General features: G+C 54.7%; 1 protein-coding gene across 1 annotated transcript in view; it reads left to right on the plus strand.

Annotated features, from left to right (window-relative positions):
* Positions 1–17,857, plus strand: part of trpc2b (transient receptor potential cation channel subfamily C member 2b) — a 55,875-nt gene that overhangs the window by 20,373 nt on the left and 17,645 nt on the right. Inside the window, exons 4-8 of the mRNA XM_072576701.1 lie at positions 2,621–2,785; positions 8,249–8,423; positions 10,381–10,581; positions 12,277–12,439; positions 13,117–13,209. Coding sequence (XP_072432802.1) covers positions 2,621–2,785; positions 8,249–8,423; positions 10,381–10,581; positions 12,277–12,439; positions 13,117–13,209 — 797 coding nt within the window. The remainder of the gene's footprint in view (positions 1–2,620; positions 2,786–8,248; positions 8,424–10,380; positions 10,582–12,276; positions 12,440–13,116; positions 13,210–17,857) is intronic.

The following is a 17,857-nucleotide window of genomic DNA, read 5'->3' on the forward strand; positions in this document are numbered from 1 at the left end:
AATGGTGTTACAGTTAAATAAAGGTAATTATGAGGGCATGAGAGAGGAACTGACAAAAATAGACTGGAAGCAGAGGCTAGCGGGGAAGACAGTAGAGCAAAAATGGCAGGAGTTTGTGGGTATAATTAAGGACACTGTACAGAGGTTCATCCCCAAGAAAAGAAAGATTATCCAGGGAGGGAATTAGACAGCCATGGCTGACAAAGGAAGTCAGGAAATCTATCAAAGAAAAAGAGAGATTCTATAAAGTGGCCAAGAGCACTGGGAAATCAGAAGATTGGGAAGGCTAGAAAAACAAACAGAGGATAACAAAGAGAGTAATAAGGAAGGAGAGGATCAAATATGAAGGTAGGCTAGCCAGTAACATTAGAAACGATAGTAAAAGTTTCTTTCAGTACATAAGAAACAAACAACAGACAAAAGTAGACATTGGCCAACTTCAAACTGATGCTGGAAGCCTAGTGATGGGAGATAAGGAAATAGCAGGAGAACTTAACAAGTACTTTGCGTCAGTTTTCACAGTAGAAGACAGGAGTAATATCCCAACAATTAAAGGGAGTCAGGGGGCTGAGTTGAGTATGGTTGTCATTACAAAAGAGATAGTGCTAGAAAAGCTAAAAGGTCTTAAAATTGATAAATCTCCTGGCCCCGATGGGATACATCCTAGAGTTCTGAGAGAGGTGGCTGAGGATATAGCGGAGGCGTTGGTTGAGATCTTTCAAGAGTCACTGGAGTCAGGGAAAGTCCCGGATGATTGGAAGATCGCTGTTGTAACCCCCTTGTTCAAGAAAGGATCAAGGCAAAAGATAGAAAATTATAGGCCAATCAGCTTAATCTCGGTTGTTGGTAAAATTCTAGAATCCATCATTAAGGATGAGGTTTCTAAATTCTTAGAAGAGCAGAGTCTGATTAGAACAAGTCAACATGGATTTAGTAAGGGGAGGTCATGCCTGACAAACCTGTTGGAGTTGTTTGAACAGGGGACAAGCAGGTTAGACCAGGGAAACCCAGTGGATGTGGTCTACCTAGACTTCCAAAAGGCCTTTGATAAGGTGCCACACGGGAGGCTGCTGAGCAAGGTGAGGGCCCATGGTGTTCGAGGTGAGCTGCTGGGATGGATTGAGGATTGGCTGTCTGACAGAAGGCAGAGATTCGGGATGAAAGGTTCTTTTTCAGAATGGCAGTCGGTGACGAGCGGTGTCCCGCAGGGTTCAGTGCTGGGGCCACAGCTGTTCGCATTATATATTAATGATTTGGATGAGGGAACCGGGGGCATTCTAGCGAAGTTTGCCGATGATACGAAGTTAGGTGGACAGAAAGGTAGTACTGAGGAAGTGGGGAGGCTGCAGAAGGATCTAGACAGTTTGGGAGAGTGGTCCAGGAAATGGCTGATGGAATTCAACGTGAACAAATGCGAGGTCTTGCACTTTGGCAAAAAGAATAAAAGCATGGACTACTTTCTAAACGGTGAGAAAATTCATAAAGCCAAAGTACAGAGGGATCTGGGAGTGCTAGTCGAGGATTCTCTAAAGGTAAACATGCAGGTTGAGTCTGTGATTAAGAAAGCGAATGCAATGTTGTCACTTATCTCAAGAGGGTTGGAATATAAAAGCACCGTTGTGCTACTGAGACTTTATAAAGCTCTGGTTAGGCCCCATTTGGAGTACTGTGTCCAGTTTTGGTCACCACACCTCAGGAAGGACATACTGGCACTGGAACGTGTCCAGCGGAGATTCACACGGATGATCCCTGGAATGGTAGGTCTAACATACGAGGAACGGCTGAGGATCCTGGGATTGTATTCATTGGAGTTTAGAAGATTAAGGGGAGATTTAATAGAGACGTACAAGATAATACATGGCTTGGAAAAGGTGGACGCTAGGAAATTGTTTCCGTTAGGTGAGGAGACTAGGACCTGTGGACACAGCCTTAGAATTAGAGGGGGTCAATTCAGAACAGAAATGCGGAGACATTTCTTCAGCCAGAGAGTGGTGGGTCTGTGGAATTCATTGCCGCAGAGTGCAGTGGAGGCCGGGACGCTAAATGTCTTCAAGGCAGAGATTGATAGATTCTTGTTATCTCGAGGAATTAAGGGCTACGGGGAGAATGAGGGTAAGTGGAGTTGAAGTGCCCATCAGCCATGATTGAATGGCGGAGTGGACTCGATGGGCCGAATGGCCTTACTTCCGCTCCTATGTCTTATGGTCTTATATACTGTTCCCTACCAGCATCCAAATTTCCCGATTTGGTTACCTCTTTATAAAGGCAACCACCTGGAATGTTATTTCCCAATCATAGTCACGTTGTACCATGGTAACGGATCAGACCATTCCATTTCCCCGTCACTCAGAATGTATCATGTCTGTTACTGACGTTTCTCTGAGACACCTACATCTACATCCCATTGAAACTCGCTGTCTTTTCCTGACCATTCTGATTACTCTGACCCAATCACTGAACCAAACCATCACTCCCGCAAGCTTCAGGATTGACCCCTCCCAGAAGGTCCTATTGGGTGGACAAGGGATGGAGAGTTTCCCAGGACAGACAATGGTTGGCTGCTCCTGAACACTGTCTTTGTGACAGCCCCCTCTCACTCTGTATTGTGCTTCTCTTCCAGTTTGTGGCTCACCCAATCTGTCAGCAGGTGCTCACCTCGATCTGGTGTGGGAAGTTGACCTGGTGGAGAGGCAGCAAGACCATCTCATTAGTGTTTGTCTCATTTGGAATGTTCCTCACCATGCCCTTGCTATGTATGTTCTACTGGATTGCCCCAAAATCTAAGGTAACGGTTCGCAGACACCCGGGAATCAACACTGGGGGCCAGGGATTGTTAGACATTGTGGGGAAATGTGAAATGGATTGCTCAATCGGCACTGACCCTCCGACAGTGCCCACTCCCTCAGCACTGACCCTCCAACAGTGCGGCCCTCCCATAGTACTGACCCTCCGACGGTACGACACTCCCTCAGTACTGACCCTCCGACAGTGCGGCACTCCCTCAGCACTGACCCTCCGACAGTGCAGCGCTTCCTCAGCACTGACCCTCCGACAGTGCGGCCCTCCCTCAGCACTGACCCTCCGACAGTGCGGCGCTTCCTCAGCACTGACCCTCCAACAGTGCGGCCCTCCCATAGTACTGACCCTCCGACGGTACGACAATCCCTCAGTACTGACCCTCCGACAGTGTGGCACTCCCTCAGCACTGACCCTCCGACAGTGCGGCACTCCCTCAGCACTGACCTTCTGACAGTGCAGCACCCCCTCAGCACTGACCCTCTGACAGTGTGACACTCCCTCAGCACTGACCCTCCGACAGTGCAGAGCTCCCTCAGCACTGACCCTCTGACAGTGCAGCGCTCCCTCAGCACTGACCCTCTGACAGTGTGGCACTCCCTCAGCACTGACCCTCTGACAGTGTGACACTCCCTCAGCACTGACCCTCCGACAGTGCGGCACTCCCTCAGCACTGACCCTCCGACAGTGCGGCACTCCCTCAGCACTGACCCTCCAACAGTGCGGCACTCCGTCAGCACTGACCCTGTGACAATGCAGCACTCCCTCAGCACTGACCCTCTGACAGTGCGGCATTCCCTCAGCACTGACCCTCCGACAGTGCAGCACTCCCTCAGCACTGACCCTCCGACAGTGCAGCACTCCCTTAGTACTGACCCTCCGACATTGCAGCACTCCCTCAGCACTGACCCTCTGACAGTGTGGCATTCCCTCAGTACTGACCCTCCGACAGTGCAGCACTCCCTCAGCACTGACCCTCTGACAGTGCGGAGCTCCCTCAGCACTGACCCTCTGACAGTGTGGCATTCCCTCAGTACTGACCCTCCGACAGTGTGGCGCTCCCTCAGCACTGACCCTCCGACAGTGTGGCGCTCCCTCAGCACTGACCCTCCAACAGTGCGACACTCCCTCACCACTGACCCTCTGACAGAGCAACACTCTCTCAGCACTGACCCTCTGACAGTGCCCACTCCCTCAGCACTGACCCTCCGACAGTACGGCACTCCCTCAGCACTGACCCTCTGACAGTGTGACACTCCCTCAGCACTGACCCTCTGACAGAGCGACACTCCCTCAGCACTGACCCTCTGACAGTGCAGCACTCCCTCAGCACTGACCCTCTGACAGTTCGGCGCACCCTCAGTACTGACCCTCTGACAGTGCGGCACTCCCTCAGCACTGAGCCTCTGACAGTGCGGCCCTTCCTCAGCACTGACCCTCCGACACTGCGGCGCTTCCTCAGCACTGACCCTCCGACAGTGCGGCCCTCTCTCAGCACTGACCCTCCGACAGTGCGGCACTCCCTCAGCACTTAACCTCTGACAGTGCGGCCCTCCCTCAGCACTGACCCTCCGACAGTGCGGCGCTTCCTCAGCACTGACCCTCCGACAGTGCGGCACTCCCTCAGCACTTAACCTCTGACAGTGCGGCCCTCCCTCAGCACTGATCCTCCGACAGTGCGGCGCTTCCTCAGCACTGACCCTCCAACAGTGCGGCACTCCCTCAGCACTTAACCTCTGACAGTGCGACACACCTTCAGTACTGACCCTCCGAAAGAGCGGCCCTCTCTCAGCACTGACCCTCCGACAGTGCGGCACTCCCTCAGCACTTAACCTCTGACAGTGCGGCCCTCGCTCAGCACTGACCCTCCGACAGTGCGGCGCTTCCTCAGCACTGACCCTCCGACAGTGCGGCACTCCCTCAGCACTTAACCTCTGACAGTGCGGCGCACACTCAGTACTGACCCTCCAACAGTGCGACACTCCCTCAGTACTGACCCTCTGACAGTGCGGCACTCCCTCAGCACTGACCCTCTGACAGTGCGGCCCTCTCTCAGCACTGACCCTCCGAAAGTGTGGCACTCCCTCAGCACTTAACCTCTGACAGTGCGGCCCTCCCTCAGCACTGACCCTCCGACAGTGCGGCGCTTCCTCAGCACTGACCCTCCGACAGTGCGGCACTCCCTCAGCACTTAACCTCTGACAGTGCGGCGCACACTCAGTACTGACCCTCCAACAGTGCGACACTCCCTCAGTACTGACCCTCTGACAGTGCGGCACTCCCTCAGCACTGACCCTCTGACAGTGCGGCCCTCACTCAGCACTGACCCTCCGACACTGCGGCACTTCCTCAGCACTGACCCTCTGACAGTGCGGCACTCCCTCAGCACTTAACCTCTGACAGTGCGGCCCTCTCTCAGCACTGACCCTCCGAAAGTGTGGCACTCCCTCAGCACTTAACCTCTGACAGTGCGGCCCTCCCTCAGCACTGACCCTCCGACAGTGCGGCGCTTCCTCAGTACTGACCCTCCAACAGTGCGACACTCCCTCAGTACTGACCCTCTGACAGTGCGGCACTCCCTCAGCACTGACCCTCTGACAGTGCGGCCCTCCCTCAGCACTGACCCTCCGACAGTGCGGCGCTTCCTCAGCACTGACCCTCCGACAGTGCGGCACTCCCTCAGCACTTAACCTCTGACAGTGCGGCCCTCCCTCAGCACTGACCCTCCGACAGTGCGGCGCTTCCTCAGCACTGACCCTCCGACAGTGCGGCACTCCCTCAGCACTTAACCTCTGACAGTGCGGCGCACGCTCAGTACTGACCCTCCAACAGTGCGACACTCCCTCAGCACTTAACCTCTGACAGTGCGGCCTTCCCTCAGCACTGACCCTCCGACAGTGCGGCGCTTCCTCAGCACTGACCCTCCGACAGTGCGGCACTCCCTCAGCACTTAACCTCTGACAGTGCGGTGCACACTCAGTACTGACCCTCCAACAGTGCGACACTCCCTCAGTACTGACCCTCTGACAGTGTGGCACTCTCTCAGCACTTAACCTCTGACAGTGCGGTGCACACTCAGTACTGACCCTCCAACAGTGCGGCCCTCCCTCAGCACTGACCCTCCAACAGTGCGACACTCCCTCAGTACTGACCCTCTGACAGTGCGGCACTCCCTCAGCACTGACCCTCTGACAGTGCGGCCCTCCCTCAGCACTGACCCTCCGACAGTGCGGCGCTTCCTCAGCACTGACCCTCCGACAGTGCGGCACTCCCTCAGCACTTAACCTCTGACAGTGCGGCCCTCCCTCAGCACTGACCCTCCGACAGTGCGGCGCTTCCTCAGCACTGACCCTCCGACAGTGCGGCACTCCCTCAGCACTTAACCTCTGACAGTGCGGTGCACACTCAGTACTGACCCTCCAACAGTGCGACACTCCCTCAGTACTGACCCTCTGACAGTGCGGCACTCCCTCAGCACTGACCCTCTGACAGTGCGGCCCTCCCTCAGCACTGACCCTCCGACAGTGCGGCGCTTCCTCAGCACTGACCCTCCGACAGTGCGGCACTCCCTCAGCACTTAACCTCTGACAGTGCGGCCCTCCCTCAGCACTGACCCTCCGACAGTGCGGCGCTTCCTCAGCACTGACCCTCCGACAGTGCGGCACTCCCTCAGCACTTAACCTCTGACAGTGCGGCGCACGCTCAGTACTGACCCTCCAACAGTGCGACACTCCCTCAGCACTTAACCTCTGACAGTGCGGCCTTCCCTCAGCACTGACCCTCCGACAGTGCGGCGCTTCCTCAGCACTGACCCTCCGACAGTGCGGCACTCCCTCAGCACTTAACCTCTGACAGTGCGGTGCACACTCAGTACTGACCCTCCAACAGTGCGACACTCCCTCAGTACTGACCCTCTGACAGTGTGGCACTCTCTCAGCACTTAACCTCTGACAGTGCGGTGCACACTCAGTACTGACCCTCCAACAGTGCGGCCCTCCCTCAGCACTGACCCTCCAACAGTGCGACACTCCCTCAGTACTGACCCTCTGACAGTGCGGCACTCCCTCAGCACTGACCCTCTGACAGTGCGGCCCTCCCTCAGCACTGACCCTCCGACAGTGCGGCGCTTCCTCAGCACTGACCCTCCGACAGTGCGGCACTCCCTCAGCACTTAACCTCTGACAGTGCGGCCCTCCCTCAGCACTGACCCTCCGACAGTGCGGCGCTTCCTCAGCACTGACCCTCCGACAGTGCGGCACTCCCTCAGCACTTAACCTCTGACAGTGCGGTGCACACTCAGTACTGACCCTCCAACAGTGCGACACTCCCTCAGTACTGACCCTCTGACAGTGTGGCACTCTCTCAGCACTGACCCTCTGATAGTGTGGCTCTCCCTCAGCACTTAACCTCTGACAGTGCGGCCCTCCCTCAGCACTGACCCTCCGACAGTGCGGCGCTTCCTCAGCACTGACCCTCCGACAGTGCGGCACTCCCTCAGCACTTAACCTCTGACAGTGCGGCGCACGCTCAGTACTGACCCTCCAACAGTGCGACACTCCCTCAGCACTTAACCTCTGACAGTGCGGCCTTCCCTCAGCACTGACCCTCCGACAGTGCGGCGCTTCCTCAGCACTGACCCTCCGACAGTGCGGCACTCCCTCAGCACTTAACCTCTGACAGTGCGGTGCACACTCAGTACTGACCCTCCAACAGTGCGACACTCCCTCAGTACTGACCCTCTGACAGTGTGGCACTCTCTCAGCACTGACCCTCTGATAGTGTGGCTCTCCCTCAGCACTGGCCCACCGACAGTGCGGCACTCCCTCAGCACTGACCCTCTGACAGTGCAGCTCATCGTCAGCACTGACCCTCCGAAAGTGCGGCCTTCTCTCAGCACTGATGCTCTGACAGTGCGGCACTCCCTCAGCACTGACCCTCTGACAGTGCAGCTCATCGTCAGCACTGACCCTCCGAAAGTGCGGCCTTCTCTCAGCACTGATGCTCTGACAGTACGGCACTCCCTCAGCACTGACCCTCTGACAGTGCGGCACTCCCTCATCACTGACCCTCCAACAGTACGGCACTCCCTCAGCACTGACCCTCTGACAGTGCGGCACTCCCTCATCACTGACCCTCCGACAGTGCAGCACTCCCTCATCACTGACCCTCTGACAGTGTGGACTCCCTCAGCACTGACCCTCTGACAGTGCGGCACTCCCTCAGCACTGACCCTCCAACAGTGCAGCACCCCCTCAGCAGTGACCCTGTGACAGTGCGGTGCTCCTACACCCTTACAGAGCACATGGATTGATGATGTGAAGTTAGGAATAGGTCTGGATCTCTTTGCTTATCATTGCTGAGAGACTGATGAAGCTTCCTGTGGGAGTGCTCCTTTCCTGCCCTCCTCCCTCGTCCTTTCCATTGACCTTTCCCTCCACTGCTTGTATTGCAGCTTGGACAGATTGTGCGTACTCCTGTTATCAAGTTCCTCCTTCACTCATCGTCCTACATCTGGTTCCTGGTCCTGCTCCTGGTGGAGTCAATCATCGCTCAGCAATTCCGGGATGTGTCATCGTCCAGGAACCAGCCAATCTACGTTAACTCCCTCCATATGGTTTGGGTGGTGGGTGAGTTACAATGTGGTTGCTCTCTCGGATGTGACTGTCGTGTCCAGGCGGGTGGAGGGGGATGAGAAGCCTCAAATCAGAACAAAACAGATTGTCAACATTGAGCAGATGCAGGCCATTCAGTCCATCACCGTTTGCCATTCTAGCTCATGGCTGTTCATCTACCTCAACCCCATGTCCCCGTCCTATCCACACACCCCTCTTGACATCCTTAATATCGAGAAATCTCTCAGTTTCTGCCTTGGACAGACTCACTGACTGAGTTCGCACTCATTCTGTGGAGAGAATTCTAAAGATTCTGAGTGAAAATGTTTCTCCCCATCTCAGCCCTAACTGGCTGACCTTTCATTTGAGAGTGTGTCCCCTGGTGTGGACGCCCCATGTCTTCTCTAACCCCACAAGGGCTGGCCCTTTCAGGGTTTTGTAGCTTTCAACGAGATCATTCCTCATTCTTCAAACCCCAAGAGCAGAGAGTGCCAGGTTCCTCAGTCCCACACCCACCATCCCAGTCATCTGTCAGGTGACCCTCCTTCGACAGCAAGTCTCTCCTTCCTTGGGCAGAACGAGCAGATCTTCACGCAGTGCAATCTCGCCAAAGCACGGTACAACAGCGTAGGAACAGTCAGAAATGGGGAAATTATAATGGGGGAATCCAGGAGAAGGTAGTGGCTGCAGTGGTTAGCACTGCTGCCTCATAGCGCCAGGGTCCCAGGTTCAATCCCAGCCTCGGGCGACTGATTGTGTGGTGTTTGCACATTCTCCCTGTGTCTGCAAGGGTTTCCTCCCAAGGTTGAGCTCTCTCTATGTTAGGTAGATTGGCCGTGGGAAATGCTGGGATACTCTTCGGAGGGCCAGTATGGGCCGAACGGCCTGCTTCCACACTGTTGGGATTCTATGAATTAAATACATACTTTAGGGGACTGAGTTCGAGGGTCAGCCATGATGATATTGAATAACAGAGCAGGTTTGAAGGGCTGAATGGCCTCCTTCTGCTGTCCCAATGTTTGATGTTTCTTTGTAGCTGCAGTGAGGCATCTTCACTCCTGGACTGACTTGCTATTGGTGGGGAAAGCCAGCACTGTCTGTCTGTCCGTCTGTCTGTCCAATATTGTGTTGATTGGGGAAATCTAGGAGACAGGGAAAAGGACAAACAGACTTGCATTCCTGTAGCACCTTTCGCAATCCCAGCGCCCTGCACTGGCAATGAAGTACCTTTTGACCTGTCTTCAGTGCAGGAAAAGTGCCAGGCTGTGCACAGCAAGATCCCAGTACACAGCTGACAATGCGATAATAACCAGATGGTCTTTCTCGGTGTGAGGAGATTATTCAGCCTGTCATCTTTGTTCTGGCTCTGTGGAAGAGCTCTTCAGTAACTGGTGCTCCCTTGCTCCTTCCTACTCCCTCAAGTATCTGTCTGATTCTCATGTCAAAGTTGCAATGGGACCAAGCCATGTCGCCTTTGAAAGCTGTGGGTTCCAGCTCCCAGGATCCCCTTTCGTTGATTTTCTGTGATCTTTATCCCCACTGGTGGCTGACCCTCTGCCCACAGCGAATACTCCCTCCTGTTCCCCCGATCCAAGCCCCAAGTCATTTCAAATGTCCCTTTTGAATCTCCTCTTCAGCTTCCCCTGGTCTATGGAGGACAAACCCAGTTTCTCCCGGGCCCTCCCAGAGAATCATTCACATCCCACTTTCTGGAGACGATGAGGCTGAGAATTACATTCGATAGGCCGAGGGCGGGTGTCTGAGAGTTTTGTGAAAGGACAGAGGCCGAGGGTGGGTGTCTGAGAGTTTTGTGAAGGGACAGAGGCCGAGGGTGGGTGTCTGAGAGTTTTGTGAAGGGACAGAGGCCGAGGGCGGGTGTCTGAGAGTTTTGTGAAGGGACAGAGGCCGAGGGCGGGTGTCTGAGAGTTTTGTGAAGGGACAATCACTAACCAGTATGTTCCCCCGTTGACAGGATTTTTTTGGTATGAGTGTAAGGAGGTGTGGATTGAGGGCTTACGCAGCTACCTGCTGGACTGGTGGAACTTCCTGGATATCGTTATTCTCAGCATGTACCTGGCATCGTTCGCCCTCCGCATTGTGGTTTACCTCAGCGGGCAGCTCTACTGTTTGGCGGACAGTGCATCTTACTACTGTTTCTACTTTACAGATGCTGGTGAGTGTCACACACCAACCCTCATTGTTACTGACCCTCCTCAACGGCCCAGCTCAGTCTGGTAACAACATCACAAACACAGAGGGCAACTCCCCCACCACATCCCAACAACATCATAACACGAGCCGGGAGATATTCTTCCTCCTAACTTCCTAATAGTTGTTTGCCTATGATCCCCAATGACCTCACGATCTGATAGTTTGAGCCCTATCACTGGATTGAGACTGAGTTGTTCTGATGAGAGTTGTTCTGGTGTCAGTGAAATGCTGACTGTTTCTTGCTCTCCTGATGTTGTCTGACTTCACGTGTTCCTCCAGGGTCAGTGCACTTTTTCAGATTTCCAGAATCCCCAGATTCCTTTCTTTTCACATTCTGAGATCTAGATCTCAGGAATAGGGAACCCACGCTGCACCAATCCTATTCTGTGGGGGAGATGAATATCACCTCCTGCACGCTCTGTCCCTGCTGAATATTTCTAAGACCATAGAGATAGGAACAGGCCATTCAGCCCCTTGAGTCTACTCCACCATTAGATAGGGTCCTGGCTGATCCCACATTCCTCACATCCATGTTCCCCGTAATTCATGATTTCCCAACTGATCAAGAACCTAAATAAAACTGTAATAACTGCGGATGCTGGAAATCAGAAACAAAACCAGAACTTGCTGGAAAAGTTCAGCAGATCTGGCAGCATCTGTGTAGAGAAATCAGAGTTAATGTTTCGGCTCTGGTTACCCGCCCTCAGAACTGAGTTGATTTCTTTTCACAGATGCAGCAACTTAGTCATAGAGTCACAGAGATGTACAGCATGGAAACAGACCCTTCAGTCCAACCTGTCCATGCCAACCAGATATCCCAACCCAATCGAGTCCCAATTGCCAGCACCCAGCCCATATCCCTCCAAACCCTTCATATTCATATACCCATCCAGATGCCTCTTAAATGTTGCAATTGTACCAGCCTCCACCACATCCTCTGGCAGCTCATTCCATACTCGTACCACCCTCTGTGTGAAACAATTGCCCCTTAGGTCTCTTTTATATCTTTCCCCTCTCACCCTAAACCTATGCCCTCTAGTTCTGGACTCTCCAACCCCAGGGAAAAGACGTTGCCTATTTACCCTATCCATGCCCCTCATTATTTTATAAACTTCTATAAGGTCACCCCTCAGCCTCCGACGCTCCAGGGAAAACAGCCCCAGCCTGTTCAGCCTCTCCCTGTAGCTCAAATCCTCCAACCCTGGCAACATCCTTGTGAATCTTTTCTGAACCCTTTCAAGTTTCACAACATCTTTCCGATAGGAAGGAGACCAGAATCGCACACAATATTCCAACAGTGGCCTGACCCTGTAGAGCCGCACCGTGACCTCCCAGTGCCGGATATGGTTGACTCCTTGTGACCTTGTGTGTGCAGATCTAAGGCTCCTATTTCCTGCAATCGTTCTACACTCTTTAAACTTAATAGCATTGTTTTTAAAATTACTTTGCCGCTGTTTACCTATTATTTATTATCGATGCTACTTAACTCTGTGAGCTGCCTGTATTGCTCACAAGACAAAGCTTTTCACTGTGCCTCGGTACACGGGACAATAAATTCAATTCAATTCAATTCAGTTCTAGAGTGTGCAAAGGTTTGCTTGTCTGTGGTGTCTGGGTTGTGTCTAACCGATGGCCTTTGGACTGGGCTCTGTTGCAGACCGTCATGAATGGAGACAGGAGGACCCCCAGATGATCGCCGAGGTACTGTTTGCAATCACCAGTATGCTGAGCTTAGCCAGACTGACATCCATCTTACCAGCTCACGAGACCCTCGGAACACTCCAGATTTCTATCGGCAGGATGATTGACGACATGATGAGGTTAGGAACGTTCCAGGATTGAGGCTTGTTCCTGTATTGGGGCAGTAACCACTAACTGACAGAGCGCAGGGTCAAAGGAAATGGGATGTAGAAACTCTCTTAGCCGTCACCCACTCACTTTGCTGATCCATCTCAGTGCGGGATTTACCGACACAGGCTCACACTCTGTCCCCAACAGAGAGAGTAAGGGTAAAACTGGGAGGATAGGACACGCAAACCACTATCGACAACTGACCTACCTCCTCCTCATATCCTTCAAATCCCATCTACACAGCCTGCCTAATATCGCTCAATCCCCACCCTCTCTCCCCACGTCCCTCAATCCCCACCCTCTCTCCCCTTGTGTCCCTCAATCCCCAACCTCTCTCTCCTCATGTCCCTCGATCCCCACCCTCTCTCTCCCCACGTCCCTTGATCCCCACCCTCTCTCCCCACGTCCCTCAATCCCCACCCTCTCTCCCCACGTCCCTCGATCCCCACCCTCTCTCTCCCCACGTCCCTCGATCCCCACCCTCTCTCCCCCTTGTGTCCCTTGATCCCCACCCCGTCTCCCTGTATCTCTCTATCCCGACCTGCCTATGCTGTCTCCGATGTGAGTGTGGATATTGGTTCCCTGACTGTGGGACGCGGTTTACCGCGCTCTCTGAATGGGAATGATGAAATCTTTCTCTTTGCAGGTTTATGTTTTTACTGATGATCATCCTGACTGCCTTCCTCTGTGGAATCAACAACATCTACGTCCATTACATTGATCTGGATCGACTTGGAAAGTACGGCAACTGTCTCTGGAACCTTCTCTAGACCCTTCTCTATAACCCTCACTACAATCTGCTCTGGAACATTCTCTCTAGATTCTCCTCTGGATTTCTCTCAAGACCACTCTCTAGAAGTGTTTCTGGAACCTTTCCTCAACCTCTCTCTAGCACCTTCTCCAAAATTCTCATACTCATCTTGCTAGAACCGTCTCTAGAACCTTACTGGAACCTTCTCTGGAAATCTAGGAAGCTCTCTGGAACTCGTTTGATCCTACTTGTAGCTAAGTTGTGATTTTTGGTACTGGAGGAGGGGGAGTGGTCGATAATTTAGCCAACCCAGATATAGGCCCATGGTAGTGGCCAATATGGTGAATGGTCATGTCATCCTTACAATTGTCATAATGAGACAGAGATCTGAGGGAGAGGTCAATATACAAATCATTCAAACTTTTATCAGAGATGTTTTAAAACACCAAATCCAACACTGGGGGCGCATTGGGATTGGGATGGAATTGATAAACTATTAAGTTTCTGTAAATTCCTAACAATCACTGTGAGAGTACCAGGCACAGGTCTACCGTTCCTATCCTGGAGTGAGCTTAGACACACCATTACTGGTGAGAGCCGGACAGAGAGCAGCTGTGTCTCCATAACTGAAATCTGATAGTCACAGTCATGGAGAGTGTCACCACTGGAAGAGACCCTTTGGCCCATCGAGTCTGTGCCTGTTAAAAATGACCACCTGACTCTTCCGAGCCATGTTTCTGGGACATTTCTGAAACAGAAGTAGATGCAGATGATGCAATCTGTAGCAGAGCCCAGGACTCAGTCCCCGATAAATCCAATCAGGAATTCAGGAGAAATTCCTACACTGGTGGGTGGGGGAGGAGCCAGCATGTGGGACTCACTCCCACAGGGAGATGGGGGGGGAATGGGGGACTCACTCCCACAGGGAGTGGTGGGGGGGAATGGGGACTCACTCTCAGAGGGAGGCGGGGGGGGGAATGGGGACTCACTCCCACAGGGAGTGGGGGGGGAATGGGGACTCACTCTCAGAGGGAGAGGGAGGGGGAATGGGAACTCACTCCCACAGGGAGTGGGGGGGGAATGGGGACTCACTCCCACAGGGAGTGGGGGGGGAATGGGGACTCACTCTCAGAGGGAGGCGGGGGGGGGAATGGGGGACTCACTCCCACAGGGAGTGGGGGGGGAATGGGGACTCACTCTCAGAGGGAGAGGGAGGGGGAATGGGGGACTCACTCCCACAGGGAGGGGGGGTGAAATGGGGGACTCACTCTCAGAGGGAGGCAGGGGGGGGAATGGGGACTCACTCCCACAGGGAGTGGGGGGGGAATGGGGACTCACTCTCAGAGGGAGGCGGGGGGGGGAATGGGGGACTCACTCCCACAGGGAGTGGGGGGGGAATGGGGACTCACTCTCAGAGGGAGGCGGGGGGGGGAATGGGGGACTCACTCCCACAGGGAGTGGGGGGGGAATGGGGGACTCACTCCCACAGGGAGGCGGGGGGGGAATGGGGGACTCACTCCCACAGGGAGTGGGGGGGGAATGGGGACTCACTCTCAGAGGGAGAGGGAGGGGGAATGGGGGACTCACTCTCAGAGGGAGAGGGAGGGGGAATGGGGGACTCACTCTCACAGGGAGTGGGGGGGGAATGGGGACTCACTCTCAGAGGGAGAGGGAGGGGGAATGGGGACTCACTCCCACAGGGAGGTGGGGGGTAATGGGGACTCACTCTCACAGGGAGTGGGGGGGGAATGGGGACTCACTCTCAGAGGGAGGCGGGGGGGGGAATGGGGGACTCACTTCCACAGGGAGGTGGGGGGTAATGGGGACTCACTCTCAGAGGGAGAGGGAGGGGGAATGGGGACTCACTCTCAGAGGGAGAGGGAGGGGGAATGGGGACTCACTCTCAGAGGGAGGCGGGGGGGGGAATGGGGGACTCACTTCCACAGGGAGGTGGGGGGTAATGGGGACTCACTCTCACAGGGAGTGGGGGGGGAATGGGGACTCACTCTCAGAGGGAGAGGGAGGGGGAATGGGGACTCACTCCCACAGGGAGTGGGGGGGGAATGGGGACTCACTCTCAGAGGGAGGCGGGGGGGGAATGGGGGACTCACTCTCAGAGGGAGAGGGAGGGGGAATGGGGGACTCACTCCCACAGGGAGGGGGGGTGAATGGGGACTCACTCTCAGAGGGAGGCGGGGGGGGGAATGGGGGACTCACTCCCACGGGGAGTGGGGGGGGAATGGGGACTCACTCTCAGAGGGAGGCGGGGGGGGGAATGGGGGACTCACTTCCACAGGGAGTGGGGGGGGAATGGGGACTCACTCCCACGGAGTGGGGGGGGAATGGGGACTCACTTCCACAGGGAGAGGGGGGGGGATATGTGGGACTCACTCTCATGGGGGCGTGGGGGGGGGTAATGGGGACTCACTCTCACAGGGAGGCGGGGGGGTGAAATGGGGGACTCACTCCCACAGGGAGGGGGGGGGGGAAATGGGGACTCACTCTCAGAGGGAGGCGCGGGGGGGGGGGAATGGGGACTCACTCTCAGAGGGAGGCGCGGGGGGGGCGGAATGGGGGACTCACTCCCACAGGGAGGGGGGGGGGAATGGGGATTCACTCTCAGAGGGAGGTGGGGGGGGGGAATGGGGACTCACTTCCACAGGGAGGTGGGGGGGTAATGGGGACTCACTCTCACAGGGAGAGGGGAGGGGATATGTGGGACTCACTCTCATGGGGAATGTGGAGCAAATTGTGTCAATAACATAAAAGGAAGCTGGGTAAATAAAAGATGGGGAAAGAAGTCCCAGGATACGGTCAGGGGTGAGATATAGGGGGGAGAAGGAGGAGCTGGTCATGGAAGTACCATCCTTGGGGGTTTTGTCCTGTACTGTGTAATTTGATGTACTCTGTAACTGGTGTGTGTTTCAGTCAGGATGGAATCAGTACAGAGGATGTGGAGAAGCCGGTGTTGGACTGGGGTGAACAGAGTTAAAAATCACACATCACCAGGTTATAGTCCAACAGGTCCAGCTGGAATCACTAGGTTTCAGAGCGCCACAAGCTATTGGGGGAGGAATATAGGACACAGAATTTATAGCAAAAGATCATTGTGTCATACAACCGATGGGATATACTGAACAAGCCACGATTACTATTCAGTCTTTCATCTTTTAGAATTAATTGCAGGTTTCGGTTTATTAATATGTAAATCCCAGAACGTCTTCCAAGTCACATTCTCAACAGAACATAAGGTTTTATAAACAATGTGCAGGAGAGTCTCACTAAACAAGCTGAACCTGATTTCTGATGATATGAAGATTGTAGCTAAGGAACAAAACAGAAACTCAGCAGGTCTGGCAGTGCTCAGAGAGAGAGAAACAGAGTTCATGTTTCAGTTCCAGTTACCATTGTTCATAATTGAGGAGGGGCTGGGGGAGGGGGAGTGGGGTGTTTGTAGAGGAGGGTCTGGGGGAGGGGGAGGGGTGGGGTGTTTGTAGAGGAGGGGCTGGGGGTGAGGCGTTTGTTGAGGAGGGGCTGGGGGAGGGGGTGGGGATGGAGTGTTTGTTGAGGACGGGCTGGTGGAGGGGGTGGGTGGTGGTGAAGGGGGGGAGGGGGTGGAGTGTTTGTTGAGCAGGGGCTGGGGGAGGGGGAGGGGGTGGAGTGTTTGTTGAGGAGGGGGAGGGGGAGGGGGTGGAGTGTTTGTTGAGGAAGAGCTGGGGGAGGGGGTGGAGTGTTTGTTGAGGAGGGGGAGGGGGAGGGGGAGGGGGTGGAGTGTTTGTTGAGGAAGAGCTGGGGGAGGGGGTGGAGTGTTTGTTGAGGAGGGGGAGTAGGATGGGGTGGGGGTGGAGTGTTTGTTGAGGAAGAGCTGGGGGAGGGGGTGGAGTGTTTGTTGAGGAGGGGGGGGGAGGGGGAGGGGGTGGAGTGTTTGTTGAGGAAGAGCTGGGGGAGGGGGTGGAGTGTTTGTTGAGGAGGGGGAGGGGGAGGGGGTGGAGTGTTTGTTGAGGAGGGGGAGGGGGAGGGGGAGGGGGTGGAGTGTTTGTTGAGGAGGGGGAGTAGGATGGGGTGGGGGTGGGGTGTTTGTTGAGGAGGGGGAGGGGGTGGGGGTGGGGTGTTTGTTGAGGAGGGGGAGGGGGAGGGGGTGGAGTGTTTGTTGAGGAAGAGCTGGGGGAGGGGGTGGAGTGTTTGTTGAGGAGGGGGAGGGGGAGGGGGTGGGGTGGAGTGTTTGTTGAGGAGGGGGAGGGGGAGGGGGAGGGGGTGGAGTGTTTGTTGAGGAGGGGGAGGGGGAGGGAGTGGGGGAGGCTGAAGCAGCTGGAAATGTTGGTCATGTTGACTAGCCCAGCCCAGTACGTGTTAAACGTTGTGGCTCTGAGCTGCTGCTGTGCTCCTCTGAGGTTCAGTGCAACCCACAGATACATCAGCTCACCTTCCCCCAGTAACTCCCAGCCTCAGGACTCAACATTGAGGTTAATCAGCTGAGAAAGTGAACAGCTCCTTTCCCCCTCTCCCACAGCCCCAGCTCCTGTCCCATCTGGGCCACTCCCAGTACAAGGTGCCTGGCTCACCCAATACTCACAGGGTATTTACCCAATCAGAGCAGTTAGACCAGGAAATGTTAGACCAGGCTGGCTGTTAAACA

The sequence above is a fragment of the Chiloscyllium punctatum genome, chromosome 9 (assembly GCF_047496795.1).
Source record: "Chiloscyllium punctatum isolate Juve2018m chromosome 9, sChiPun1.3, whole genome shotgun sequence".
Taxonomy (NCBI): domain Eukaryota; kingdom Metazoa; phylum Chordata; class Chondrichthyes; order Orectolobiformes; family Hemiscylliidae; genus Chiloscyllium; species Chiloscyllium punctatum.